The sequence below is a fragment of the Molossus molossus genome, unplaced genomic scaffold (assembly GCF_014108415.1).
Source record: "Molossus molossus isolate mMolMol1 unplaced genomic scaffold, mMolMol1.p scaffold_m16_p_11, whole genome shotgun sequence".
NCBI lineage: Eukaryota > Metazoa > Chordata > Mammalia > Chiroptera > Molossidae > Molossus > Molossus molossus.
In genome coordinates this window covers 16,733,578-16,757,683 of record NW_023425346.1, presented here as the reverse complement: position 1 = coordinate 16,757,683, position 24,106 = coordinate 16,733,578, and the positions used below count along the sequence as shown (strand labels likewise).

Here is a 24,106-nt window from a genome sequence, read left to right as displayed (position 1 = left end):
TATAACATTATGAATTAAAGTCCATTTAACCTTACTTGAAGCAGGGAAAGTGGGTTCCAGGATACCATCCCACTGAAGTCCATATTAGTTGAGCTGTCTCTGATGCCTTGGCCTAAGACCACTTTTGCTTTTCAAATGTTTTCCTTCTGGCTGACATTTCAAGTTGACTCACTGAGTCAGTTGAAATAGGCTGGGTTATGCCATGGTGACAATCAACTGCAAAGTCTCTGTGGCCAGCAGCATAAAGATTTATTTCGTAGTCATGTTATATGGCTCTCATGGGTCAACGGGGGAGCTTGGCACATCTCGGACACTCAGGAGACATGACTGATGGAGCAGCCACCATCTCAAACATTGCTAGATGCCAGGCCAGGAAGAAAAGAGTCCTGTGAGGTGTCACATCACTACTAAAAATCACTACTAAAAATTGGTCTGGAGCACTCATACTTCATTGGCTGGAACTAATCACATGGCCTCACCCAACCACAACAGGGTCAGGAATCACAGCAGACATGTTCCCAGAAGGAAAGAGAATTAGACATATTTGACAGGCAGCACTCACGACCACCTCAATAAACACCTTCTCCTTTCTTCTCTCTACTTTAGAAACTAGAAAGCCATCTGTGCTGCTTCTCAGCTCCCCTTTCTCGTAGGAGAGTCCACATGGACCTGGATCTGGCCTGTGAGCCTAAGTGGAGATCTGCTGTGGGCTTTAGGAAAAGCTTTTGCTTGGCTGATAGAGGGGGCAGACAGAGCCCCCTCTTCATTCACGGTTCCCCCTCCTTTCTATCCGAAGGTGGAGACAGTGCTAGCATATGTAGCAGCCATGGGCATGGGCTTCCCCCTACCAAAACCAAATAAATAAATAATAAGTAAATAAATACATATATACATACATCCACACATAAGATAAAAGATGGCAGAGCAGAGCGAAAAGATGGGAAGGGTTTGGTTCCTTGGTGGAATCAATGAACCACTCAACCATCCCTGGACATCTTGCTCCGTGAGAAATATAAACCCCTATAAGCTTAAGACACTTTAAGACAGACTTTCTCAGTTTTATTTCTTTGTTTCTGTGGGGTTATTATTATTTATTTATTTATTCATTTTTGCAGCTGAATACAATCCTGAGATAGTCCTTACTTATTTTGAACTTTGCAAGGAGAACATCCCATTTAGAAGGATGTGTTACCCACAATCATCCCAAGAAAATAAAAAAATGAATAGGATATTTCTAATACATAACCTTGTTTTAGACTACCTTTCACTTAGTCGTTTTGGCTGGCACTTCATATTAGCTCACTTTATCAGTCAGTATAGGATATGTTAGGATGCAGTAACAACCCCCCCAATCTTAGTAACCATCCAACTCTGCTGTGTGAGAAAACAAACCCCTGTATGTCTAAGCCCCTGAATGTTGATTTTTCTGTTTCTTACAGCTAGTGCACTCCTGACTAGTATAGTCTCGCTTATTCTTAAATTTTTAAAAGGCAAAAACCTGCAATCTGTGAATATTTTCAGGTTTTCTTATAAAGAGCTATCTGAAGAGATGGCTCCATGTAATACTTTGGTAAGAGTTCCTAGTGCATTTCCCATGGTTATCTCCTTCCATCTGAAAGAAAAACAAAAACAAAAAACTGCTAAAAATGTCCTTTGTGACATTTTCTTTCTCTTCCCTCTTTCCAAATAGAAGAACTTTCTAAAAAAAAATTATTTAAGCCCTGGCCAGTTTGGCTCAGCAGTAGAGCGTCGGCCCGTGGACCAATGAGTTGCAGGTTCAATTCCGACCAAGGGCATGTACTTGGGTTGTGGTTCATCCCCGGCCCTGGTTGAGGTCATGTGGGAGGCAACCAGTCAATGTGTCCCTCTAATGTCGATGTTTCTCTCTATCTCTCTCCTTTTCTTTCCCTCTCTCTCTATCTGAAAATGAATAGAAAAATATCCTTGGGTGAGGATTTTTAAAAAAGGGAATTATTTAATAACATTACAAAGCTTCCATTCTGTGATTTTATAAAGTCCTGTTTTCATGTATTTTGGGTGTACCTGAGACACTTACAGGAAACCTGTTAGACTTAACATGAAGGAAGGCAAGAGAATCAACTGTGGTCTGGAAACTTTATAAAAGCCTGGAAACTAGCCATGAGAATCCCTGCCTTTCCTGAGGATTTTGCAGAATGTGTCTGAAGTCTCTCAAAATGCAAAACACTTTAAAGAACAGAAACTGTAGTTTGTTCAACATTAATCTTGACAAATTCATGTTCTGTCTTGTGAATGAATGAATGCCTCCACACCTGAGAATTCGGGACCTTGAACATCCAAATTACAGTAGTGGAGCAAAAAAATTATCTTTATTTCTTTCTTTCCCTGTCCACCTTCCTTCCCATCCCTATTCTCTCTAAATTTTTAACAGATAAAGTGAACGACTTCAACAAAAATCTAATGAGAGCCTCTTCAAATGCAGTGTCGGATTCCTTGCTTGTCACCACTTGATGACCATTTATTGATCTCTAATATCTTTATTGACCATTGTCTCTTCTTTGCTCCTACAGGCAAAGGGTGAGAGTTAGATAATAGTATTAATTTTCCAGACATCTGCACAAGTGTTAATGACCTTTTGAAGTTGGAAAGCAGTTTCTCTGTGAGCCCACCACAGGGCTAAAATGCCATTAAGGTCTAGATTGCAACAATGCATAATAATCATAGCTGCAGAGCTGGCCTGGCAATGACGAGAAAGCGCATTTATTTTAGTGGAGATTCAAATCAATCTAAGTTCCTTGCCCAACCAGGGCCAATGCCTCCAGTTTCTGGAGGTAAAAGCAGGACCCAGGATGGCTGAAATCTACCCATCGCTGTTCACATGTGCAAAGTCAGAATCATGAGAGAAGTTCTCCACAGCACATGCAACATGAGACAGAGTGGGGGAGCCGTGAGGTACTGGGGCTCATAAACTTTGCTAGCTGTGGTCCATATTTTAAGATCAGAGAAGACTATGGTCTCCTTCTGAGAAAAATGCTTTTAAATACATAAACGAAAAGACATAGGATTATAAATGAAACCAATTATATTGAGGTAAAGTTACTAAACTACTTAAAATATATATGACAAGAATGTATGTGCTTCATTTCTTTCTTTTTTTTCTTTAATTTTTTTTCTTTATTGATTTTAGAGAGAGGGAGAGAAAGATAGAAACATCGATGAGAGAGAACATCAACTGGCCGCCTCCTACATGCCCTGGGGATCGGGCTCACGTACTGGGCATGTGCCCTGACCAGGAATTGAACCAGCGACCTCTTGGTGCATGGGTCAACGCTCAAGCACTGAGCCACACCGGCTGGACTAGATGCCTCATTTCTAAAGCATGAAACAATAAGCTCCAGTGGCAATGCTCAGCTTTTAAGTAATGATTCCAATGCACAATATTTAGAAATGTTTTCAACAACTGTAATGTGACATGAAGATACTTGTGATTTCTGTTGGTGATGAAGTCACGTGTTTATACCACTGTAGTGTGATGCCTACATGAATTAGGTGAAGAAAATGCCAACTTTGAGTTCAAGTTGAGTGAAACTGAAGATTCATTTTCTTCATCCAAATTCACAACTGCTCTGATTTTATCCTTGGACCCCTGGAGTCTCATGTTAAGAAACCATGAGAATCTGTATTTTCCATTTCCTAGAAACTGTAAGTCTGTGTAGACGAAGGACAATTATTTGTATTATGCCTCCATGCAGAGTTTAATATTAGAAACTCTAGAAATTCTTGGATGGCCCGGCCAGTGTGGCTTAGTGGTTGAACATCGACCCATGTACCAAGAGGTCACCGGTTTGATTCCCGGTCAGGGCACATGCCCAGGTTGTGGGTCAAGTCCCCAGGGGAGGGCGTGCAGGAGACAGCCAGTTGATGTTCTCACTCGTCGATGTTTCTTTGTCTCTCTTCCTCTCCCTTCCTCTCTCTCTAAAATAAATTTTTAAAAATTTATTAGAAACTCTTAGATGACTATGCTGCATGTTTGATGCCACCCTGACCATTCCTTACTGGAGCACGGACCCTGAGGTGGGTTCTCTGGAATGGAGATCAGTCTTCTGGAGACACCCACACTGCTTTCTTCCTGACTCGGACTCCCAAAACCAGCTGTGGGGCTAGAAGCACCTTAGAAAGCTAGTTTCTCCCTCTTTATGCACAGCTACCTGGCCAGGTGTTGGGACCCTACCAGAGATTATGACATTATCACCTGCTCTCCCCAACTGGGCAAGGTCCTCACGTGGATAGCACCAACTGTACAATCTCATATCTGAAATTCTCAGAAAGGAAAGGAAAAATGAGTTCAAGGAGTATTGTGTACATTTTCTTAGGATTCAACATCAGTTCTCCCATGGAACATAGTTTGAAGGGACAGTAAATTCAAATTAACCTCTGTATGAATATAATTATCAGGAAGTTTCTTAAGATGAATGAAAAGCAAGGTTTAAAACCAGGAGAATTATTTCATTTCTTGCCGCATTCCGGAGGAACTGGTTCAGCCTGCTCCGTTGACAGTGGTAAAGCAGTGTTTGATAGCACCGGCCAGAGTGATAAAATGATTATGGCAACAGTGAGAAGAATCTAATATGGGAATTGATCTGCAGATTCCAATTCTGTAAAAGCCAACATTGATCAACACAAATGCCAATAACAAGATCATATGGAGAACTGCCTAATTCCTTGAGCTGATTCTGGGGTCTAGTGACAGATTCAAGAAGTAAATGTGAAAGGGAGTGTAAGACTCCTGCAGTCACTCCATTGGCCAGCAGCAGACTGCGTGGCACTTTGGTGGCACATGACAAAGTCTGTCTTGGTCCAGGCAATTAATTTGAAAGAGACTGTTAAAGGATTTTCATATGGTAAGATATGCGGTACTAATACCTCATGGTGCAATATAATAAGAGTTCTTATTTGACCCGGCCCGCAGGTCGATCAATGAGGACTCTAGAGGGGGAGTGAGGATGAGGAGGGACAAGAGACACGAGAAATGGAGACAAGACAGGATTCTGATCAAGTCTCGTTTATTCGGGGGGAGTTCACATTATATATAGGGGGAAAAACAGGTGAAACAGTTAATGAGTATCCCACCTGAAGCAAATTGCAGTAAATACCCCAGGTGGAACAAATAAGCAAAGAATGGAGTAAACAATTATCTAGAGGAATGCAGACACTGTATTCAGAGAGCAACCGCCCTGGGGCCAGAGATAGCAGAGCAGACTTTAACAAGATGGATGCCATGCAGATGGTCTCCCACACTTATTATAGTTAGCCTTTACAGTTTAGGGAGCAGGGCAGGAGGAACTCAGTGCTCCTATTTATGTGTATCTTTGGCAGGCCATGTCCCCACTGGGCAGTGGCAAAAGAAATGATCAGCTCTTAGAGACTGGTCAGGAAAAGTTACGGGGTAGAATTCTGAAGTCATCATTTGCCATTTTATATACCTTTATTAATTGTATGTCTGCCCAGGGTTTTTACTAAGAACTTGCTCTCGACTTTCATGTTAGGGACCATGAATAGCAACAGGACAAGTGTCAGCAAGTGAATTTTAGGGTCAGGAAAACCAGAACGTATTGACATGTAGAGTTGCTGAAGAGTAGGAGAGGACTGTCCGGTGGGCGTAGAAAAGGAAAATACCAGCCAGGGCTCTGCTCAGTTCCAGTTGGGGGTCCTCTTGCTGCCTGCCTGGGGGATTCCTCCCATGTTTCCTTCTCAGCAGGAGACGCTCCAGGGTAGGATGGCCCCCCTGTGGGACCAGGAAAGGAAATATTTGGAAATACGCAGGTGCTTAGAACAGGCTGCTCTGAACATTCTGTTTATAGAGCAGCTATGACTCAGAATAGACAGAACTGGCTTTCCAGGAAATAGTTACCTCCTTTCCCCTGGCTATTTATATTTTTTCTCCTTCAGCTGGGTACCCTGCTGTTGACTCTTTGCGGAGTTTAGGGTCTTGTGTTGCCACTTGTCAGCATCACTTAGGAGCTACGGAAAGGAGGGTTCTTGAGTGGGGGCGGCAGTCTTCCTGCGAAGCTGTTTCAGGACTGGTTTGGGGTGAGCAGTGACAGGCATCCATTGATCTCCCGCTATTTGAGAAGAGACAGGGGCCAAAAAACATGCTACTCTGGTTTTGAAAAATTATGTTAAAATTCAAAATTCCATTCTTAGCCCAGTAAGCTTAGTATAGGTGAGCTGACTAGATCTTTGTTTGATTATGGTGTGACTGTCAGAACCGAATGCTTCTCAGATAGGGTGGGGACCTGCACAGTCACACAAGGGCCCTGTGCTTCACTTAATGCTGTTTTGTTAGCATCTTGAAATTCCTAATATATTTTTCTATACACAGCCCCCTGTATAGGATGCCCCAAGTTGTGTCACTGGTCCTGCAATAGCAAGATTTATTGAGCATTTAGTATGTCCCAAGCAGCTTAACAAATTGAAACTATATCACAACCTTATAAATTCAGGAGTTCCTTCTCTTGAACATCAACTCTTCAGTAAGCCTCTTAGAGCTAATACGGTTTTTATTATCCATAAGGGAAAGTAACATGCAAAAAATGAAGTAACTTGCCCCAAGTCACGCAAAGACAGAATCGGAACCCAAACAGTACAACGCCTGCTTCCTGTCTCCCTGGTTATGGGCGTCACAGATGGTGAGGGTAGTTCATTGTGAACCTCAGCCCCGGATGTATCCTGAGTGTTTAAAAGCTAGTTTTGTAGTTAATTTGTCTTCTCTTGCTTTAAATACTGACAGCTAATCCTGGGTTTGGGTCCATTAGATTCCGGTTAATTGAGGTGTTTCACCAATGACTGTGGCCACGGCCTGTGGACTTGAACTTCACTCAAGTGTAATCTGATGATGAACTGGACTAGATAACATCTTCTGTGGCTCAACCATTAGCTTTCTGAATAAGTGATTCACGTTTTACATAATAAAAATATTTTTATGTACTGGAGTTCAAGCATCATCTTTCATTAGTTTTCGCTCCATAGGAAAGATTTACAGAGAGAAATTTACCACCCCACATAACACAGCTGAACAAAAAGTAGGGGTTTATATGTAATAAATATTTTGAAGCCCCTGGAATTATTAACATGGGACATTTAAAGAGAAATATTTGTTGTAATCTTCAACTCACAGTCCAAAACAACTCGCATCTTTCAAACCAGCTAACTGCTAACACTGTTCAAAGCAGACCCTTAACTTTACGGCAAAAGCTACTTCTTGGGACTTTGGCTGTCCCCATAGTTTCTAAAATAAGTCTTTTCTCCACAATGCTCATTTCTTTGTAATAGTTATCTACAGATCCATAACCAATTCCTCTGAAAATTAAGAACTCATTTTGGATATTCTGTGAAGTTGAAAATGCTGCAGATATATGCAATGAAAGGAAAGTTCAAAGAAAGATTACTGTGCATCTTTTAAGCAAGTTTCCATGAAAGCAGTTTATGAAAATTAATAAATCTGTAGGGATTTGAGAAGACAGAATAATTTTAGGATTATGGCAACTGTCGCAGAAGAAAATAGAGAGATTATGTTATTTGTACTTATGCATCAAATACCCATTTAATACTTCACGATTTCCACCCTAGGAGATTAGGAATTTTTTTCCACTTTCTTTTCCCCAGCCTGGTTCACAAACTCATACTGTTGACTGGACAGGCTTGATTAGAGCAAAGTGTTGTGGGCCTGTGGAGTCTGAAGCAAAAACAGTGGAAACATTGTGTCTGTCATGTCTTGTGGAGGATATGCCTGTTGCTGCCTACTGTGATGCACTTGGAACTTCCTGACCCGTGGTACAGATGTTCGTAATATCACATCCATGTACTTTTCTCTCGGATACTACAGCTGAGTCTTTAGTCAACTTGGGGGAGGACTTGCGGGGCGACCAGGTAGCAACACTGACTTGAAAGTCTGTCTTCATTTCTATCTCGGAGTCTGTCTGCAACAGCTTTTCCTAATATGTCTGGAAACACACAGATACAAAACTGAAATTTAAATATAGAATATATTACGCAAAATAATAGAGAAATAAAAATAAATCCACTTGACTTGATAAATCCCATGTAATAGCTGGAAACTGCCACTTGCCAAGAAATGATTTAGCTTACTAAAATGTATTTTCAAGTTAATCCTTTAATGTCTGTTTTACATATCGCCCTTCCCACTGTTAATATTGAACAACATTGTAAGCTAGTAATTTTCATGCTGTATATTTCAAATTGCTATTAGGATGCCACATAAATAACAACTTTCAACACTTGTTTTTAATACCATGAGATTTTTTTTTTTTTTTTTTACCATGGGGTAAAGTAATGGGAGATTTAAAAACTACCGTGGGACGAAAGCTGCAGGGGGAGTATGATGGGGATCTGTAGCAACAAAACCTGTAGAGCAAACTGAAGTAAGAAGTCTGAAACCCTGAGAATGTGCAACTTAGTACTGACTGTGAATAGGGGTGAGGCTACAGGCCTTCACTGAGCAGTTAGCCAGAAATTGCATTTCTGTAATATGTCTTGAAAACGGTGTGAAATGAACGGGACTCCAGCAGCTTGCCCTGTGAGAGCCAGGGCGGCAGGATGTGAGGAGCAGATGAGAGCACGTGGCAGAGGCCAGCGTCCTGTGCTCTGGCCTGGTTCTGAGCCCAGCCCCGGCAGGGAAGTTCTGCGGGACTGCATCTTGCAGCCTGTCAAGATCCTAGAGGTATGTAATCTCCCCAACTGTGGATTTCATTTGTTCTCATCTTTCTTTTAATTATGGAAGGAGGCACCTGTCTTATAAATAATTCAATATGCATTTGGGGAGGGGGTGTCTCCCAAACACTGACAAGTCATTTTCCCTTCCTTAGAGAGTATCTTCTAGTGTAAAGTGATAATCGTTTGATTTCAGTGTCTCTCATTGTAGTTGCAAAAGCAGAGCAGGGCCCAGGTGTGGTTTCCTGCACAGCCTGGATAGTGTACGCAATCATTTGGCATCACAGGAATCACTCGGTGTCTTCAGAATCAGCGGTTAGAGATCTCCGCAGTGCTGCGTGCGGGAAGTGATTTGCACAGTCCTAGCAAATGCAGACACCCCTTTAAGGAAGAAGCCTGCCCAGCAGGCATAGAAGCTAGTGTGTATCCCAGCTTCTACATTTCCTCCCAGGGATCCTTCTAATCTCTTCTTCCAGACCTTTTCTTTGATGACATAGGAAAGGGTAATGAAGACCCACAGCCAAGTTCAGCATTAAGAGAAAAAAAATATGGGGTGGGCAAAGAAATAAGGGGAAAAAGCATGTATTTTGGAGAGAACGCTGGGTTTAAATCCCAGGTCTGTTATTTACTTACTTACAGTGTGACTCATCATTTCTCTTCTTGAATTGCCACTGTTGTCTTGCTGAACTCTTTGCAGAAAGATGTCACAGTCTCCCTCGCTTCTGGACCTTTGCATAGTCTGTGACCAAAAAGCACCCTCAGCTTTTTTCTTTTTTGTCTTCTTCGCCTAAGTGGTTGTTTCTTGTTTTTAAATTTTCATCTCAGCTGTTACTTTGCAGGAAACCCTCCCGATCCCCGTGCTGAGGTTCGTGGCACAGCACCACTGTGGGTGCCAGTGGCTTGTCCTTCTCCAAGCACCTTGGTGGCAGGGGCTGTGTTTTTTCATCATCATATCCTAGATAAGAAGGCCTAGTGGCAGAAAATGTAACAAGGGGTAGCCCTGAAGTCTATGTCCAGGTTCAAATCCCTGACGTGAACTGTTCCTTAACTCCTCATGTTTCTCAGTTTGAAAATTGTTGTCATAATAGTTTCTATCTTGTTAAGTGATTGCAATGATTAATAAGAAAAAATAACATAAGCACTTTGCACATTGCCAGCATGTGGTCAGCACTCAATAAATGTGGGCTGTTTTTCTCCTTAGTTTCATTTTTTAGTTAGATCCAAATTTATGTGCAAAATTGTGTATCCCTGAAAAGAATGTAGTGATCTAAGAAGAAATGACATCATCAATACCAATAATATTACAAATACAAATAATAATAATGATAATGATGAAAGTATGTTTTTGAATAAATGAATGAACTTTGTTTGAGTATAGTAAGAGATGGTATTACATTGCATTTGGAGTTATCTCCTTTTTATAAAAAATCCTATGTGGGCCCTGGCCAGTTTGGCTCAATGGTTGGAGCATCAGCCTGCTGACCAGAGAGTCCCGGGTTCAGTCCCTGCTAGGGGCACGTACCAAAAAAAAGAAAAAAGAAGAAGAAAAAATTCTATGTGGTTCATCTTGTCTAATTCATTTATATTGTTAGTGTAGTAAATTGTTTATAACACATTATCATTATCCAGATTTAATTGTAGAATTAAGAGTTTGAACTCTGTTATCAGACTGCCTGGGATTTAAATACTATTTATGTGACTTTAGGCAAGATTTAACTCTGTAACTTGTTTTTTTTCACCTGCAAAGTGAGGATATCCCAGTAGTTGGGATTGTGATAGGATTTTAAAGGATAATGTATGGAAAACACATAGTTGGTGCTGAAAGGAGTTCAATAAATGTTCCCTGCTGGGTTGTTGTTATTACTTCCTTTCAGTTATCAATGATTTACCTCTGAAAAAGGATGGGGCAGGAAAAGCTCCAAAGCAACATGGTTCACTTGCAGGAAGGAACCCAACTGTGGGTTTAAACACTTAGGCAGAAATAAGCAGCCCAGCTGGCAAAAGAGACCTTTGAGGTTATCAACTCCCTTCCTTAAGGGAGAAAGCAAGCAGAACGCGGTAGAAAGAGTTTGGACTGAGAGAGAAGGCAGATCCTGGCTCTACCATTTATTGGAATATAACCTTGTGACATTGGATACCTTCCTTAGCTTTGTTATCTTGAGTTCTTCCTACCTAAAAATTAAGATAATAGCTTCTTTCACACAGCTTTAGGATTCACGAGATAAGATTAGGGAAGGGACCACACTCAGCTCCTCTTTCTCCAAAGGGCAGAAGGTATTCCATTTCTTCCTAATAAATGGTACCTTTTGGCTCCAGTGACCACTGATGCATTTTCCAATAGTCTGGTAAAAACAAGGTCAAGTTGGTTTTTCTTCCTCCTAATCCCTTTAGTTTCATGAAATCAGAGGAAAAATTTGTTCTCCCATGTGTCAAAAGCAAAAAGCTTCAGAAATTCAGGAGTCTTTTAAAAATAAAGTTTGATTAATAATGTAAAATGCAGTGTACCTCATTTTACAAAACAGCAGGGCAATTAGAAAGCATTTATTAAAGTACCTGTTAAGGTAATTAGTCATAAAAATGGAAATTTCAAGGCACTTCTGTATCTCTTAGATCCCAGAATAGGCTCAGGGCTGAGCTGAATCACTTCCCTCCCCAGATCAGTCTAAAGAAGACAGAGGGAGGCTTTAGAGAACCTTAGGGTCCACAGACAAGCAAGCTCTCTGACCACCAGGGGTCTGAGTGTCCTACCTTGGAGGCATGAACCCTGCATCCTGTTTCCCAGCACTGCAGCTTTGCTGCTATGCATTGAACATTTCTGATTGGGGTGTGTGTGTGTAAAGACCAAGATATTTGGGAGCTTGAGAGTGAGCACTAAGCCTCTGTTGCCAGCCCAGAATATTACCTTACTCATATCTGACATTGACCTCCCAATCCCACCTCCACTCGGCCTCCTTATCACCTTCACTCTATACCAAGATCTCTTTTCCATATTCTGCCTTTAGAATTCCTATGTTTGTTTGTTTGTTTTCTCATCTGTATGTTAAGACTCCTCATTGATATTATAGGATCCATTAATTCGCTTCCTTGAGTCTGTTCATAGTTCATAGTCAGGACTCTGTGCAGAGTAGATGCTTCATAAATGCTTCTTGCTGCACTAGAGTGGAGGCTCCCAGGGCAAGGTCTGCGGTCCGCGTCCTCATCCACCTTCCCCTAGTCCTTACCCTGAGGTCCCCAGGGCAGCGCTAATGGAGTTGCAGGAGATGGGCAGACTGGAGATACTCCAGTCATATGTCTAAGATGCAGAGACCCCGAATACACTTCCTCATCACCAAACCAAAGGCTGCTCCCTTAGGCAGCCACCGGATAATCGGGTTGTCATGGTAGCAGAGACCCTTGAAGAAGGTTTTGAATATAGCTGTGGAATAATTGCTTCAAAAGCATTTTGTAACCTTGGATCCCGAGACGTACAAAAGAGAATGTAGAGCCATGTCATTCACAGAGGCATCGTCCAGAGCGAAACAATACACTCGGGGCACCTAAGGATGGATATGCCAGGCGAGCCTGAGAGGGGTCAGGGAGAGTAACCATGGCAGCGAGGGTTCCCGGAGATGGCAAAAAAGAAAGAAAAATTTGCTACAATATGTTCAGCCTCTGAGTGAGATAGAATCTTGATGGACACTGTTAAAGGGCCTCAAGCACATCCGAAGAGCACACTTCGTGTTGCATCAGCAAGGAGACGGAACACAGGCATTATGGTTTATCTCTGCGACCCAAATGGAAATGTTGGCATCATTAATTAAACATCAGCTTTAATCCAAAAGGACGTTTCCTGGGCTCAAATTTTTGTAAATTTAAGAAATGACCATATCATACTCAGTTATGTAACATGCAGTTATATAATATTCCATTTTATAATAAATTCTTAATGGAACAGAATGAAACTTGTGAAATGTGAACCAAGGGTCTGCCACAGTATCCCTTGATGGCTTTTGAAAAGGCTGATGAGAAAAATCACATTTCTGATTATGGCAAAAGTGTAAGTAAAAATATAAGGCTAAAGTGTGAATGAGGTAAAACTTTGAGTTTTTGGATAATCTTGATGAGTAAAGCTTCCAAAGGAAAATGATCTTATTCAGACCCAGCTGTTCGGGGAGATTTCCTCGAGCGGGCTCAGAGCCTGTGCATGCCCATGAAAATCGCCCACATAGACCCACCTCCCTTGTGATGCGATTAAAGGGGATGAAACCTGTGACCCAGGGTCAGCCTGGGACTGAGTTGAGGGCTCTAGTAAGCTTCTGGAAGCTGAGGGTTGAGAGCAGCTCTCCAAAGTACACTGGGGGCTTTGAGAACAAAGCTAAAGCTGAAGAAGCAATACATTTTTTATCCAAAAAAATCCACCTAGTATCCAGACCACCAGATTTGTGAGGGAGGGTGATCCCCCAAATGAGCAACCTGCCATGGCAGTGGGAGCACAGCACTCTGATGGGGGGCAGGCAGGCTGGAGGGTGTGCGGGAGCAGGTGGGGTGTGGGGGGTGTGGGGGGCAGGCAGGGTGTGAGGGGTGTGGGGGAGCAAGCGGGGTGTGGGGGGTGTGGGGGAGCAGGTGGGGTGTGAAGGGTGTGGGGGAGCAGGCAGGCTGGGGGGTGAGTGGGAGCAGGCGGGCTGTGAGGGGTGTGGGGGAGCAGGCAGGCTGGGGGGTGTGGGGGAGCAGGCAGGGTGTGAGGGGTGTGGGGAGCAGGTGGGCTGTGAGGGGTGTGGGGGAGCAGGCAGGGTGTGAGGGGTGTGGGGGAGCAGGCGGGGTGTGAGGGGTGTGGGGGAGCAGGCGGGGTGTGAGGGGTGTGGGGGAGCAGGCGGTGTGTGAGGGGTGTGGGGAGCAGGTGGGCTGTGAGGGGTGTGGGGGAGCAGGCGGGGTGTGAGGGGTGTGGGGAGCAGGTGGGCTGTGAGGGGTGTGGGGGAGCAGGCAGGGTGTGAGGGGTGTGGGGGAGCAGGCAGGGTGTGAGGGGTGTGGGGGAGCAGGCGGGGTGTGAGGGGTGTGGGGAGCAGGTGAGCTGTGAGGGGTGTGGGGGAGCAGGCGGGGTGTGAGGGGTGTGGGGGAGCAGGCGGTGTGTGAGGGGTGTGGGGGAGCAGGTGGGCTGTGAGGGGTGTGGGGGAGCAGGCGGGGTGTGAGGGGTGTGGGGAGCAGGTGGGCTGTGAGGGGTGTGGGGGAGCAGGCGGGGTGTGAGGGGTGTGGGGAGCAGGTGGGCTGTGAGGGGTGTGGGGGAGCAGGCAGGGTGTGAGGGGTGTGGGGGAGCAGGCAGGGTGTGAGGGGTGTGGGGGAGCAGGCGGGGTGTGAGGGGTGTGGGGAGCAGGTGGGCTGTGAGGGGTGTGGGGGAGCAGGCGGGGTGTGAGGGGTGTGGGGAGCAGGTGGGCTGTGAGGGGTGTGGGGGAGCAGGCAGGGTGTGAGGGGTGTGGGGGAGCAGGCAGGGTGTGAGGGGTGTGGGGGAGCAGGCGGGGTGTGAGGGGTGTGGGGAGCAGGTGAGCTGTGAGGGGTGTGGGGGAGCAGGCGGGGTGTGAGGGGTGTGGGGGAGCAGGCGGTGTGTGAGGGGTGTGGGGGAGCAGGTGGGTTGTGAGGGGTGTGGGGGAGCAGGCGGGGTGTGAGGGGTGTGGGGAGCAGGTGGGCTGTGAGGGGTGTGGGGGAGCAGGCGGGGTGTGAGGGGTGTGGGGAGCAGGTGGGCTGTGAGGGGTGTGGGGGAGCAGGCAGGGTGTGAGGGGTGTGGGGAGCAGGCAGGGTGTGAGGGGTGTGGGGGAGCAGGCGGGGTGTGAGGGGTGTGGGAGCAGGTGGGCTGTGAGGGGTGTGGGGGAGCAGGCGGGGTGTGAGGGGTGTGGGGGAGCAGGTGGGCTGTGAGGGGTGTGGGGAGCAGGCGGGGTGTGAGGGGTGTGGGGGAACAGGCGGGGTGTGAGGGGTGTGGGGGAGCAGGCGGGTGTGAGGGGTGTGGGGGAGCAGGCGGGGTGTGAGGGGTGTGGGGGAGCAGGCGGGGTGTGAGGGGTGTGGGGGAGCAGGCGGGGTGTGAGGGGTGTGGGGGAGCAGGCGGGGTGTGAGGGGTGTGGGGGGAGCAGTGGGCTGTGAGGGGTGTGGGGAGCAGGCGGGTATGAGGGGTGTGGGGGAGCAGGTGGGGTGTGGGGGGGTGGGGGAGCAGGTGGGCTGTGAGGGGTGTGGGGGAGCAGGCGGGGTGTGAGGGGTGTGGGGGAGCAGGCGGGGTGTGAGGGGTGTGGGGGAGCAGGTGGGCTGTGAGGGGTGTGGGGGAGCAGGCGGGGTGTGAGGGGTGTGGGGGAGCAGGTGGGGTGTGAGGGGTGTGGGGAGCAGGTGGGCTGTGAGGGGTGTGGGGGAGCAGGCAGGGTGTGAGGGGTGTGGGGAGCAGGTGGGCTGTGAGGGGTGTGGGGGAGCAGGCGGGGTGTGAGGGGTGTGGGGGAGCAGGCAGGGTGTGAGGGGTGTGGGGGAGCAGGCGGGGTGTGAGGGGTGTGGGGGAGCAGGCGGGGTGTGAGGGGTGTGGGGGAGCAGGCGGGGTGTGAGGGGTGTGGGGAGCAGGTGGGCTGTGAGGGGTGTGGGGGAGCAGGCGGGGTGTGAGGGGTGTGGGGGAGCAGGCGGGGTGTGAGGGGTGTGGGGAGCAGGCGGGGTGTGAGGGGTGTGGGGGAGCAGGCGGGGTGTGAGGGGTGTGGGGGATCGGTTGAGGCTGTGAGGGTTGGGGAGCAGGCAGTGTGTAGAGGGGTGGGGGGGAGCAGGCGGGGTGTTGGAGGGGGTGAGGGAGTCAGGTTAGGTGTGAGGGTGTGGGGAGCAGGGGGGCTGTGAGGGGTGTGGGGGAGCAGGCGGGGTGTGAGGGGTGGGGGAGCAGGCGGGGTGTGAGGGGTGTGGGGAGCAGGCGGGGTGTGAGGGGTGTGGGGGAGCAGGCAGGGTGTGAGGGGTGTGGGGAGCAGGCAAGGGCTGGAAATTGCCAGGACTCCAACTCTTGGGCAGATGCTGAATAGTTAAAGATACCAGTGGTGAGTGGGCAGATTCCAGAAAATTCCTCGTTCTTCCTCTAAATAGCCTACCACAAACTTTGGAGAGTAGAAAAATCCCTTCTAATCGGTGGAGCGTGTTGTGTATGGAATTCAGGGAAATGTGGTTGGTAGAGAAGATTCGGCACCAGACTGTGTGACAATAACACACTTTCTCACTTTATAAGTGAACAGGAATTCAAGAGTTGTGGACATAGAAGCCATCCCCTTGGACTGAGAAACTCTTCCACCAGGGTGAAAGCAACTCTGGGGAGCATCAAACAGGACACAGTAGGGTTCAGGATGTCAACCCTGCAGTGTCCACAAAGGAGACAATCAAGGGAATGGAGCAGATCAGGTTAAAAACACCAGTTCACATCCACTTTCTGTTGCGAATCTAATCACTTGTGTTGGTGGAGTCCATTAATCAGATACATGCCGCATTCACCCTCGTGGCTTCTCTTTTGTATAGATGTGTGGTTTTTAATGGTTAAGAGGGGAATAATCGTACCCATGCATGTGGTATTAGATCGGTCCTCACCAAATCTGAGGGACAAGAAGGAAGCAGAGTAAGTGATCCTTTTGTGTTTCTCTTTCTACATCTTACACTGAGTCAATAACTTCTGAAATCCTGACATGAAAGAATTCAAACAATTTCCTCTCAAACTTTGGGACGTAAATAAAAAAGCTGCTCATCAACTATTTTACTTGATTTTCCAGCCATTTTCCACACTGCCCAGATTTCTCAGGCAAAGATCTGCGTTGTACCCTCACTTGTGCCACTAAACAAGGGCCTGAAAGTTGAGACATCATCTCTGTACTGAGCAGAAACCCAGAGGCAGAATTCTACTCAATGCAACAGCCCTCACTGAGCATCCAAAACCTGCAGCTCCGTGAGTGGGGAGAGAACCCGGAGAGGGGAGGCTGGCCCCCAGCCCCGCTGCCTTCCTTCACCCCAGAGCGGCAGCGCCGGTGGCCGCCGCTCTGAATGGGCCACTCCACCCCCGGCTGCCAGATAAAGGACGGCCAGTCCTGGGCACAGTCTGACAAGGGGGACGTTTCTCTGCCTTGAATGAGAGACTTGGAGCTGTGCAAGAACGTAGAGCTGGCTGGCTGACTGCAGGGTCACCCACGGGCTGTTACCAACCCAGCTGAGGCTCTGGCTGCCCTGGCATTGCCAGGTCTGCAAAGCTGAGCTTGGCATTTCATTCTGTCATGAGGCCCGTGGATTGCAGTGCACCTGAACTCATCACAGGAGCCCCCCACTCCTGCCCCTGCGTATTGACAGAACTCAGGCCTTGCCCCGTGAAGCTGAAAGTCCTCAGTGTCAGACGCACCTACCTCTGCTGAGGTAAACACTATATATACCTGTGTGAGCAGGCGAGTGGATGAAACATAATGTGTATGTGTGTCTGTGAATACAGGTATCGTCCAAAAGTTTGCTTTACACCACTTTGCTTTAACCAAAGACCTGCATTCACACCAGTTTGCACTAACCAAAAGAAATCCGAAGAAGATTTTTGCTTTTACAGAAAAAGATGAAACGTAAAAATAGGATTCAGTGTTTGTCTTGGACGAGCTGTTATAGCAGCAGCATGTGGCCCCACCAAGCTCCTTCCCCGGGGCCCACACTCAGCATCTCAGCATCAAGAGCCAGAGCTTTGAACTGTGTGGACACCTGGGCTGCATCTGGATTTATTTTGTGCCCATTAGAAGATGTGTCCTACGGTATCACAGAGCCTAAGAGCTCATAAGGGCGCTACACTTAGAGTAAAACAGCATAATTAAGTGTTTTGATAGTGATGAACGAAATAAAGACATTGTCTGTGCATTGCATTTTCATTCTCTGAACACTCTTAAATGTTTCCATGTAAATTAATGGTAATTGCTTCTTCACTTTGCATCATTTTGGCTTAGGAACGGCTTCACAGGTGCACTGTACTTACAGGGGAAACCTGTTGTGTGTATTGACTGAATTGCTACCCTATTCACTTAGAAGTGCGACCCTCAGAGGAGGGCTGTATCAGCCAGGCTAATACTAGCCACCATCGCAAACAAACCCCCGAATGAATAATGACTCACACGCAGTGTAAGTTTATTTCTTCCTCACGGAAAGTCCAAAAGGTATCTCTGGCCCCCAGGTCACTCTCTTCCAGTTCGCAATTCAGAAACATAAACGCCTTCCTCCTGGTGGCCCCATGGCTCAGCCTGGCTCCCGAGGTGGCTGTGCTGAGCTGGCTGCGTCAGGCGCTGCTGGAGGGGACAGCCCGGGCACCGCAAGCGGAGGTGTGCACCTCCAGGACCAACATCGCTTTTGCACACACTCCATTGGTTAGCACTCATCACGTCACATGGCCACTCCTAACTGCAAAGGAGGCTGGGAGATTCAGTCAAGCCGACTGCCCAGAAGAAGAGGGGATACGTTCCATGACCACTGGCCAGTAGTCCCTGTCACAGGGACAAAGCAGAAATATAGGGTTTGGCCCGCATTTTCATGGCACTGATCGCCCTGTTGGGAAAATAGACCCTATGCAAAGGAGCCATTCAGCAATCGTGCACTTAGAGCAAAGGGCCCAGAAGGGGCAGTGACGTAATGCAGCTGGGTGAGGGACCCACTGCGGGCTGCGGATGACGGACAACCTTACAAGCGGGGTCCTGAGAATGGGCAGACTTTAGACTGGTTGGCAGGAGCAGGGAGAGTGTGGCATGGAAAGAAAGACAAAAGCATCACTCAGAAGTGAGGGGCCCCATTCAGGAAACAATGGAACCTGTCTGCAGGAAAGAAGGCATAGACTTTCATCGCCAAAGGAAGCATTTGAGCTAAAAGATCTCACTGACCTCTGGTTTGGAACTATGTCGTTAGGAGTCTCTATTTCTAAGACAAAGTGGAATCTTAGTTACTGAGATAATATTAGAGGTGATGTGAGGTCAGTTTCTAACCCATGCTGAATAATCTTGCTACCTCTCGTGTCTAAAACATTTTTAAAAATCATTTCTAAGCCCAGGATTTATCCAGATTTTCAGGTTAAAGGTTTCAAGTTTGGAGTACTTCAGGTGAGAGATTGTATCCAGGTAGAAACTAACAGTGAACATGAACTGTAGATAGGTGTGTGGTGCAGAATTTGTCCTCTTAGCAGGTGGGCTTTTTTTTTTTTTTTTTCTGGTGAGGTCATTATATTCTCCTGTCAGTTATACTTTCTGATAATAACTTAAAAAAATTATATTCCGGTATAGTTGGCATACAATATTATATAGTTCCAGGTGTACAACATAGTGACTCAACAGTTATATTCCTTATGATGCGATCACCACAGTAAGTCTAGTAACCATCTGTCGCCATACAAAGTGATTACAATATTATTGAATATATTCCCTGTGCTGTACACTCCATCCCTGTGGCTTACTTATTTTCCAACTAGACATGTGTACCTCATAGTCCTTTTCATCTTTTTCACTCATTCCCCACCCCCTCTCTCTGGCAATCATTTGTTCTCTGTATGTGTGGGTCTGTTTCTGTCCAATCTTTTTTTTATTTTGTTTTTTGGTTCCACATATAAGTGAAAATCTTATAGTATTGTTCTTTCCCCATCTGACTTATTTCACTTAGCATTGTACCCTGTAGGTCCATCCATGTTGTCACAATTGGCAAGATTTCATTTTTTTTTATGACAAATATTTCATTGTCTGTATACCACATCTTCCTTATCAATTTATTTATCGATGAACACCTAGATTGCTTTCATATCTTGCTATTGTAAATAATGCCACAGTAAACATAAGGGTGCATATTTCTTTTTAAATAAATAATCGGAAACGGAATGTCAGGGTCATAAGCCAGTTCCATTTTTTATTTTTTGAGGAACCTTCACACTGGTTTCCACAGTGGTTGCACCAATTTGTAATCCCACTAACGGTGCACAATGGTTCCTTTTTCTCTAAATCTTCTCCAACACTTGTTGTTTATTTACTTTTTGATGATAGCCATTCTGATAGGTGTGAGGTGATACTTCATTGTGGTTTTGACTTGTACTTCCCTGACTATTAGAAACGTTTAGCATTTTTTATGTTTGTCAGCCAACCATGTGTCTTTGGAGAAATGTATATTCAGGTCATTTGCCCAATTTTTGATCAAATTGTGTGATTTTTATGTTGAGTTGTATGAATTCCTTGCATATTTTGGATATCCCTTATCAGATGTATCATTTGCAAATATCTTCTCCCATTCAGTGAGTCGTGTATTTTTTTTGTTGATGGCTTCCTTTGCCATGCAGGAGATTTTCACTTTAATATAGCTTCATTTGTTTGTTTTTGCTTTTGTTTCCCTTGCCTGAGGAGACATACCCAAAAAGATATTGCTTTAATTGTATTTCCCATATATACATCCTAACTACCTTTCCCTGAGATCCAAATGAGGCCCAGGTGACATCACACTGCAAATTTCAAAAGTGATGTTCTTGCTCTCTTGCTCTTGGCCTCTCTGGTTCTCTCTCTCTGTCCTTGAGTATATGTTTATTATAATATTATATATACATATATAGGTTTGAACATGTAAGCCCTTCATTACAGTAGTTATTATAAGCAATGTAACATCTATGGGCTTGTGAGTTTTTTTTTGGCTATTTAAGGGAAGTTATGTGAAAGAACAATATTTACCTACCATTTTTTTGCCTACAGCCTTAACACAGGAGTAGATTTATTTTCCAAGTCAGTTTTTATCTGCCTTACATAAAGGGAAACTATAACAACAAATGATTCATTTGTGCCTAAGCCTTTAAGAAATTATCTACCACCAACTCTGAGTTATGACAGTCAGTTGGTGCAAGGCTGTGTGAATTTCAGCATGCTGGCTTATTTATACCCTTTCTGTCTATGACAATACCTCTGCCTACCTGTGTGGTGGGTTCAGTAGCCACGTCTATCCCTCCCTTACAGGTGAGGAATCTGAGACAGAGATGTGTAGTCACATTCCCAAGATCTGGTATAATCTGTGCCTTAGACGGGGCTGGAATTCAGGTCTCCCAGCCCCGGCCCTGAGATCTGCCCCCTTTCCAACATGACCTTAACCTATATCAATGGAGAGAACTGACCATCTGGATAAAAACCACTGAAATGTAAGAGCATTTAGGAGGATGGGTCTATACATACACATATTCATGCAGAGAGCAAAGGATGACATCACATATCTGATAAGAGAGAGTGAAGTGTAACCATGAACTGAATGAGAAGTGAGGTAACTAATCTGTAAAGACTCTTCCCCCAAATCACATGGTATACCACTCAGATTCATTATTTTTTTGTCGAATGTCATTTCCCATAACTTCTTGGACTGTTTGCCTATTGATAAATGTATTTTTTGAAGTTTCAGAACATTATAATTCTTTTGGAACTTTCCCAATCTTTAAAACTTATATGTTGGTGGGAAAAATATAAGGGTATCTTTTTTCATTATAAGCATACGCATTGTCTCAGGTCCTATGGATTAAACAGACTATGCCCCCAGGGAGCTTGAGGCAAGGATTATAAAAATTGAGCAGAAACAACATCCTGGTTCTAGTTACCTATTAATGTCTTAGCTTTGTTGGAGAAATCAGATTTTTCAGAATAACAGGCAACTAGCTTAGGACTCATGCCATTTTGGTGAAATAAATTCCGCAAACATGGACTGAAAGAAGCGAGAGCATAGGTCTGAAGCAAGTGGTAATGACCTGCCCTGGGGAGAGCTGGTCCCAGCAGAGAACGTGCCTCCACTGGGCAGAGGGAGCAGTCCCGCCCTCCCTCCGACAGCGAGGTGCAGAGGCTCCCACACAAGTTCACCGGAGGGGTCCACGAGAACAGAGCTTGGGTGCCTCATTTTAGCAGAGTTTATTGTCCGTGCTGACAACACAGCGGATCTGCCAGGACCAAGTGACCGTGTGGCAACCCCTGCACTCCGAGATGCTCTGAATAGTAATTAGTGTCAGGGAATCTCTGGAATTTCCCGGATCAACGGCAGTGTGCAGTAAGGCCTTTCCGAGGAGGAAACAGGAGAGAAAAACTTTTCAGAGGTGTGGGAGGCACGCTTAGCCCTGTTCTTGAGTCACTCAATTCTGTTTGCTTACTGTCTGAAGTCACAAAAGTCGTCACCAAGAGAAGCCAGGCTACAAGTACCACTTCTGAAAGGTCAGCAGCCTAGCAGAAACATTAGACATAAATCACAAGTTTTATTGTATTTGCAATTAAACAGATCACATTTAATGTCTACGGAAAAGCCTCAGTAATTAGTGTAAAGATTAATATAGTGAAATGTCCCTGGTTTAGCAGTTCTCCCAAGCAAAGCTGAAATAAAGAATTGAGTATATCTTCAAATATTAATATTAATGCCCCAAATCTAAGTCCCCAGATCCCCAGTGCAATTATTTTCTAATCACATTAATTGTTCCTAACAGATGACATTAATGACTTTGAGATAAAATGTGTCCAAGGGAAGATTTCACAAGATCCATGCTGTTTAGAAATAAGGTCACTTTTATAATTATTTGCTCATATTTTAACCACTGTTCAACATAATAAGGTTGGTGTGGGGATTGTCTTTTCATGTGAATATCAAAAGTTAATTTTCACACTAGCCAGTAAGTGTGAACATTACACACTGCGTATTGGGGTATTCACAGTTTTCTCACTACTTATTTTCCAGCTACTACTTATTTTCCCTAAAGCTTATTTTCCATCACAGATTGACAGACTGTGAAAGTGTGATTATTGTTTATAAGCTGTAATTTGCACACACGTATATAGAACACCAATAAACTAGAATAAATATTTTTGAGTTAGGATATGTATTAACCAGTCTAGAAATGTCATCTCCTTTGAGATTTGCCTGTCCAAGGCACGGTTTTGGAACGAACATTTAAATAGTCGTGATTCCATGTTTCCGCTTGTTTTTACCTAGAAACTTCACTCACGCATCTTAGATCTTTCATCCGGAGATTTGCATTCAGAGGTGGAACGAAGCCGAAGTCTGACCCAGACACAGAATGATGTTGAGATGCACGTGAGTTTCTGTTGCCTTTAGAACATTTGTTGGGTTGTTATTCCTCCTCCATCCATTATGATGTCAGAAGTGAACCTCTGTGTGCGTCCTTGAACATTGTCAGGCAGATAAAAATGCTTCCCTTTCTTGTGTTCTCTGAAAGTCAGTATCATGTCCCCCGCGCTGACAGAGTGAGCAGAAAGTGTCACTCTTGGCAAAAATATCATAAATCTTGGCTTTGTCCCCAGGATACCTTTTTGGGGTATTGATTACACCTCAAAGTCTCTGAGAAATGGTCAAGGAGCTTTTTATTAAAGCCCAGGTTCCATATCAGTCTTCCTACTTTCATGATATATTATGTATGAACTTTTAAAAATTCATGGGCTGTACAGTTTTTTCTTTAGCTAGGGTTAGCTTTGTGCTTATTTGGCAAAACTTTAACCAGCATGGCTTTTAACTATCATTGACATAAAAAAAGGAATTTGAAAATCACCAGAGCCATATAAATATATAATGGAAAATGTTGGGCTTAAAACAATGACAGATGAACATTGTGACTAACTGGCTTTTAATTTTACTGTATAATTTTATGAGTGTAGATAGGATATTCTATATCAAAGGTAAATATTCTCAAGTTAGCTTGGAATGAAATTTTAGTGGAATTCCATCACTTTAAAAATTTATGAATACCTTAATGGCATCCGATCTATAATATGGCCTTTAGGTCAGAATATTTTAAGTGCACAGCTTTTAATTCATTCTCTCTCTTTTTAACTAAAATTATGGATTTTGTATTGCATTTTTCACACTAAGGATGGTAAGGCATACAAGTTATTCAAGATGGCAATCTAAAATACACTTTGAATAGTGCAAACAGGGTGTATTTTGCCAGGTAAATCAAAATAAGATCATGTTGCAGTGGAAGCCAATATATACTTTTTAGGGGGAAAAAAGGGATTTTAATAATAATGATTATCTGTTACTAATTGTAACTCTTCTCAGTAGGATTGTTGGTGGTCTGTATATGTCCAGGAGTTCTGCTGCTGTTAAGGACCTTACAGTAGATTAGTGGCCAGGACCTGGGTCTCACGTCAGAATCATATTGGCTGGGTGACCTTAGACACTGACACCTCGATGCCTCAGTTTCCCCATCTGACAATGAGCACAGTTATGTTGCTTTTTTATTTCTGAGGGCTGTGGTGAGGAATGAATGAGATAACGTGTGAAGTGTACTTAGCATGCCCGCTGACAGTGTTGGCAACAACAAACTCTCTGCTGCTTTGGCCCTCTTCCTTTCTCATTAGTATGTGGCACCACGCCACAGCCACACGGAAACATGACAGAGATGGAGAGTGATAACTGAGAACGGTCCCCG

The 24,106-nt window shown here is 45.0% G+C and overlaps 1 protein-coding gene across 1 annotated transcript in view; it reads left to right on the top strand.

The window, feature by feature from the left end:
• NCKAP5 (NCK associated protein 5) overlaps positions 1 to 24,106 on the top strand; it is a 650,664-nt gene that overhangs the window by 503,927 nt on the left and 122,631 nt on the right. The window contains exon 9 of the mRNA XM_036254823.1: positions 22,651 to 22,752. Within this exon, the coding sequence (XP_036110716.1) occupies positions 22,651 to 22,752 (102 nt within the window). The remainder of the gene's footprint in view (positions 1 to 22,650; positions 22,753 to 24,106) is intronic.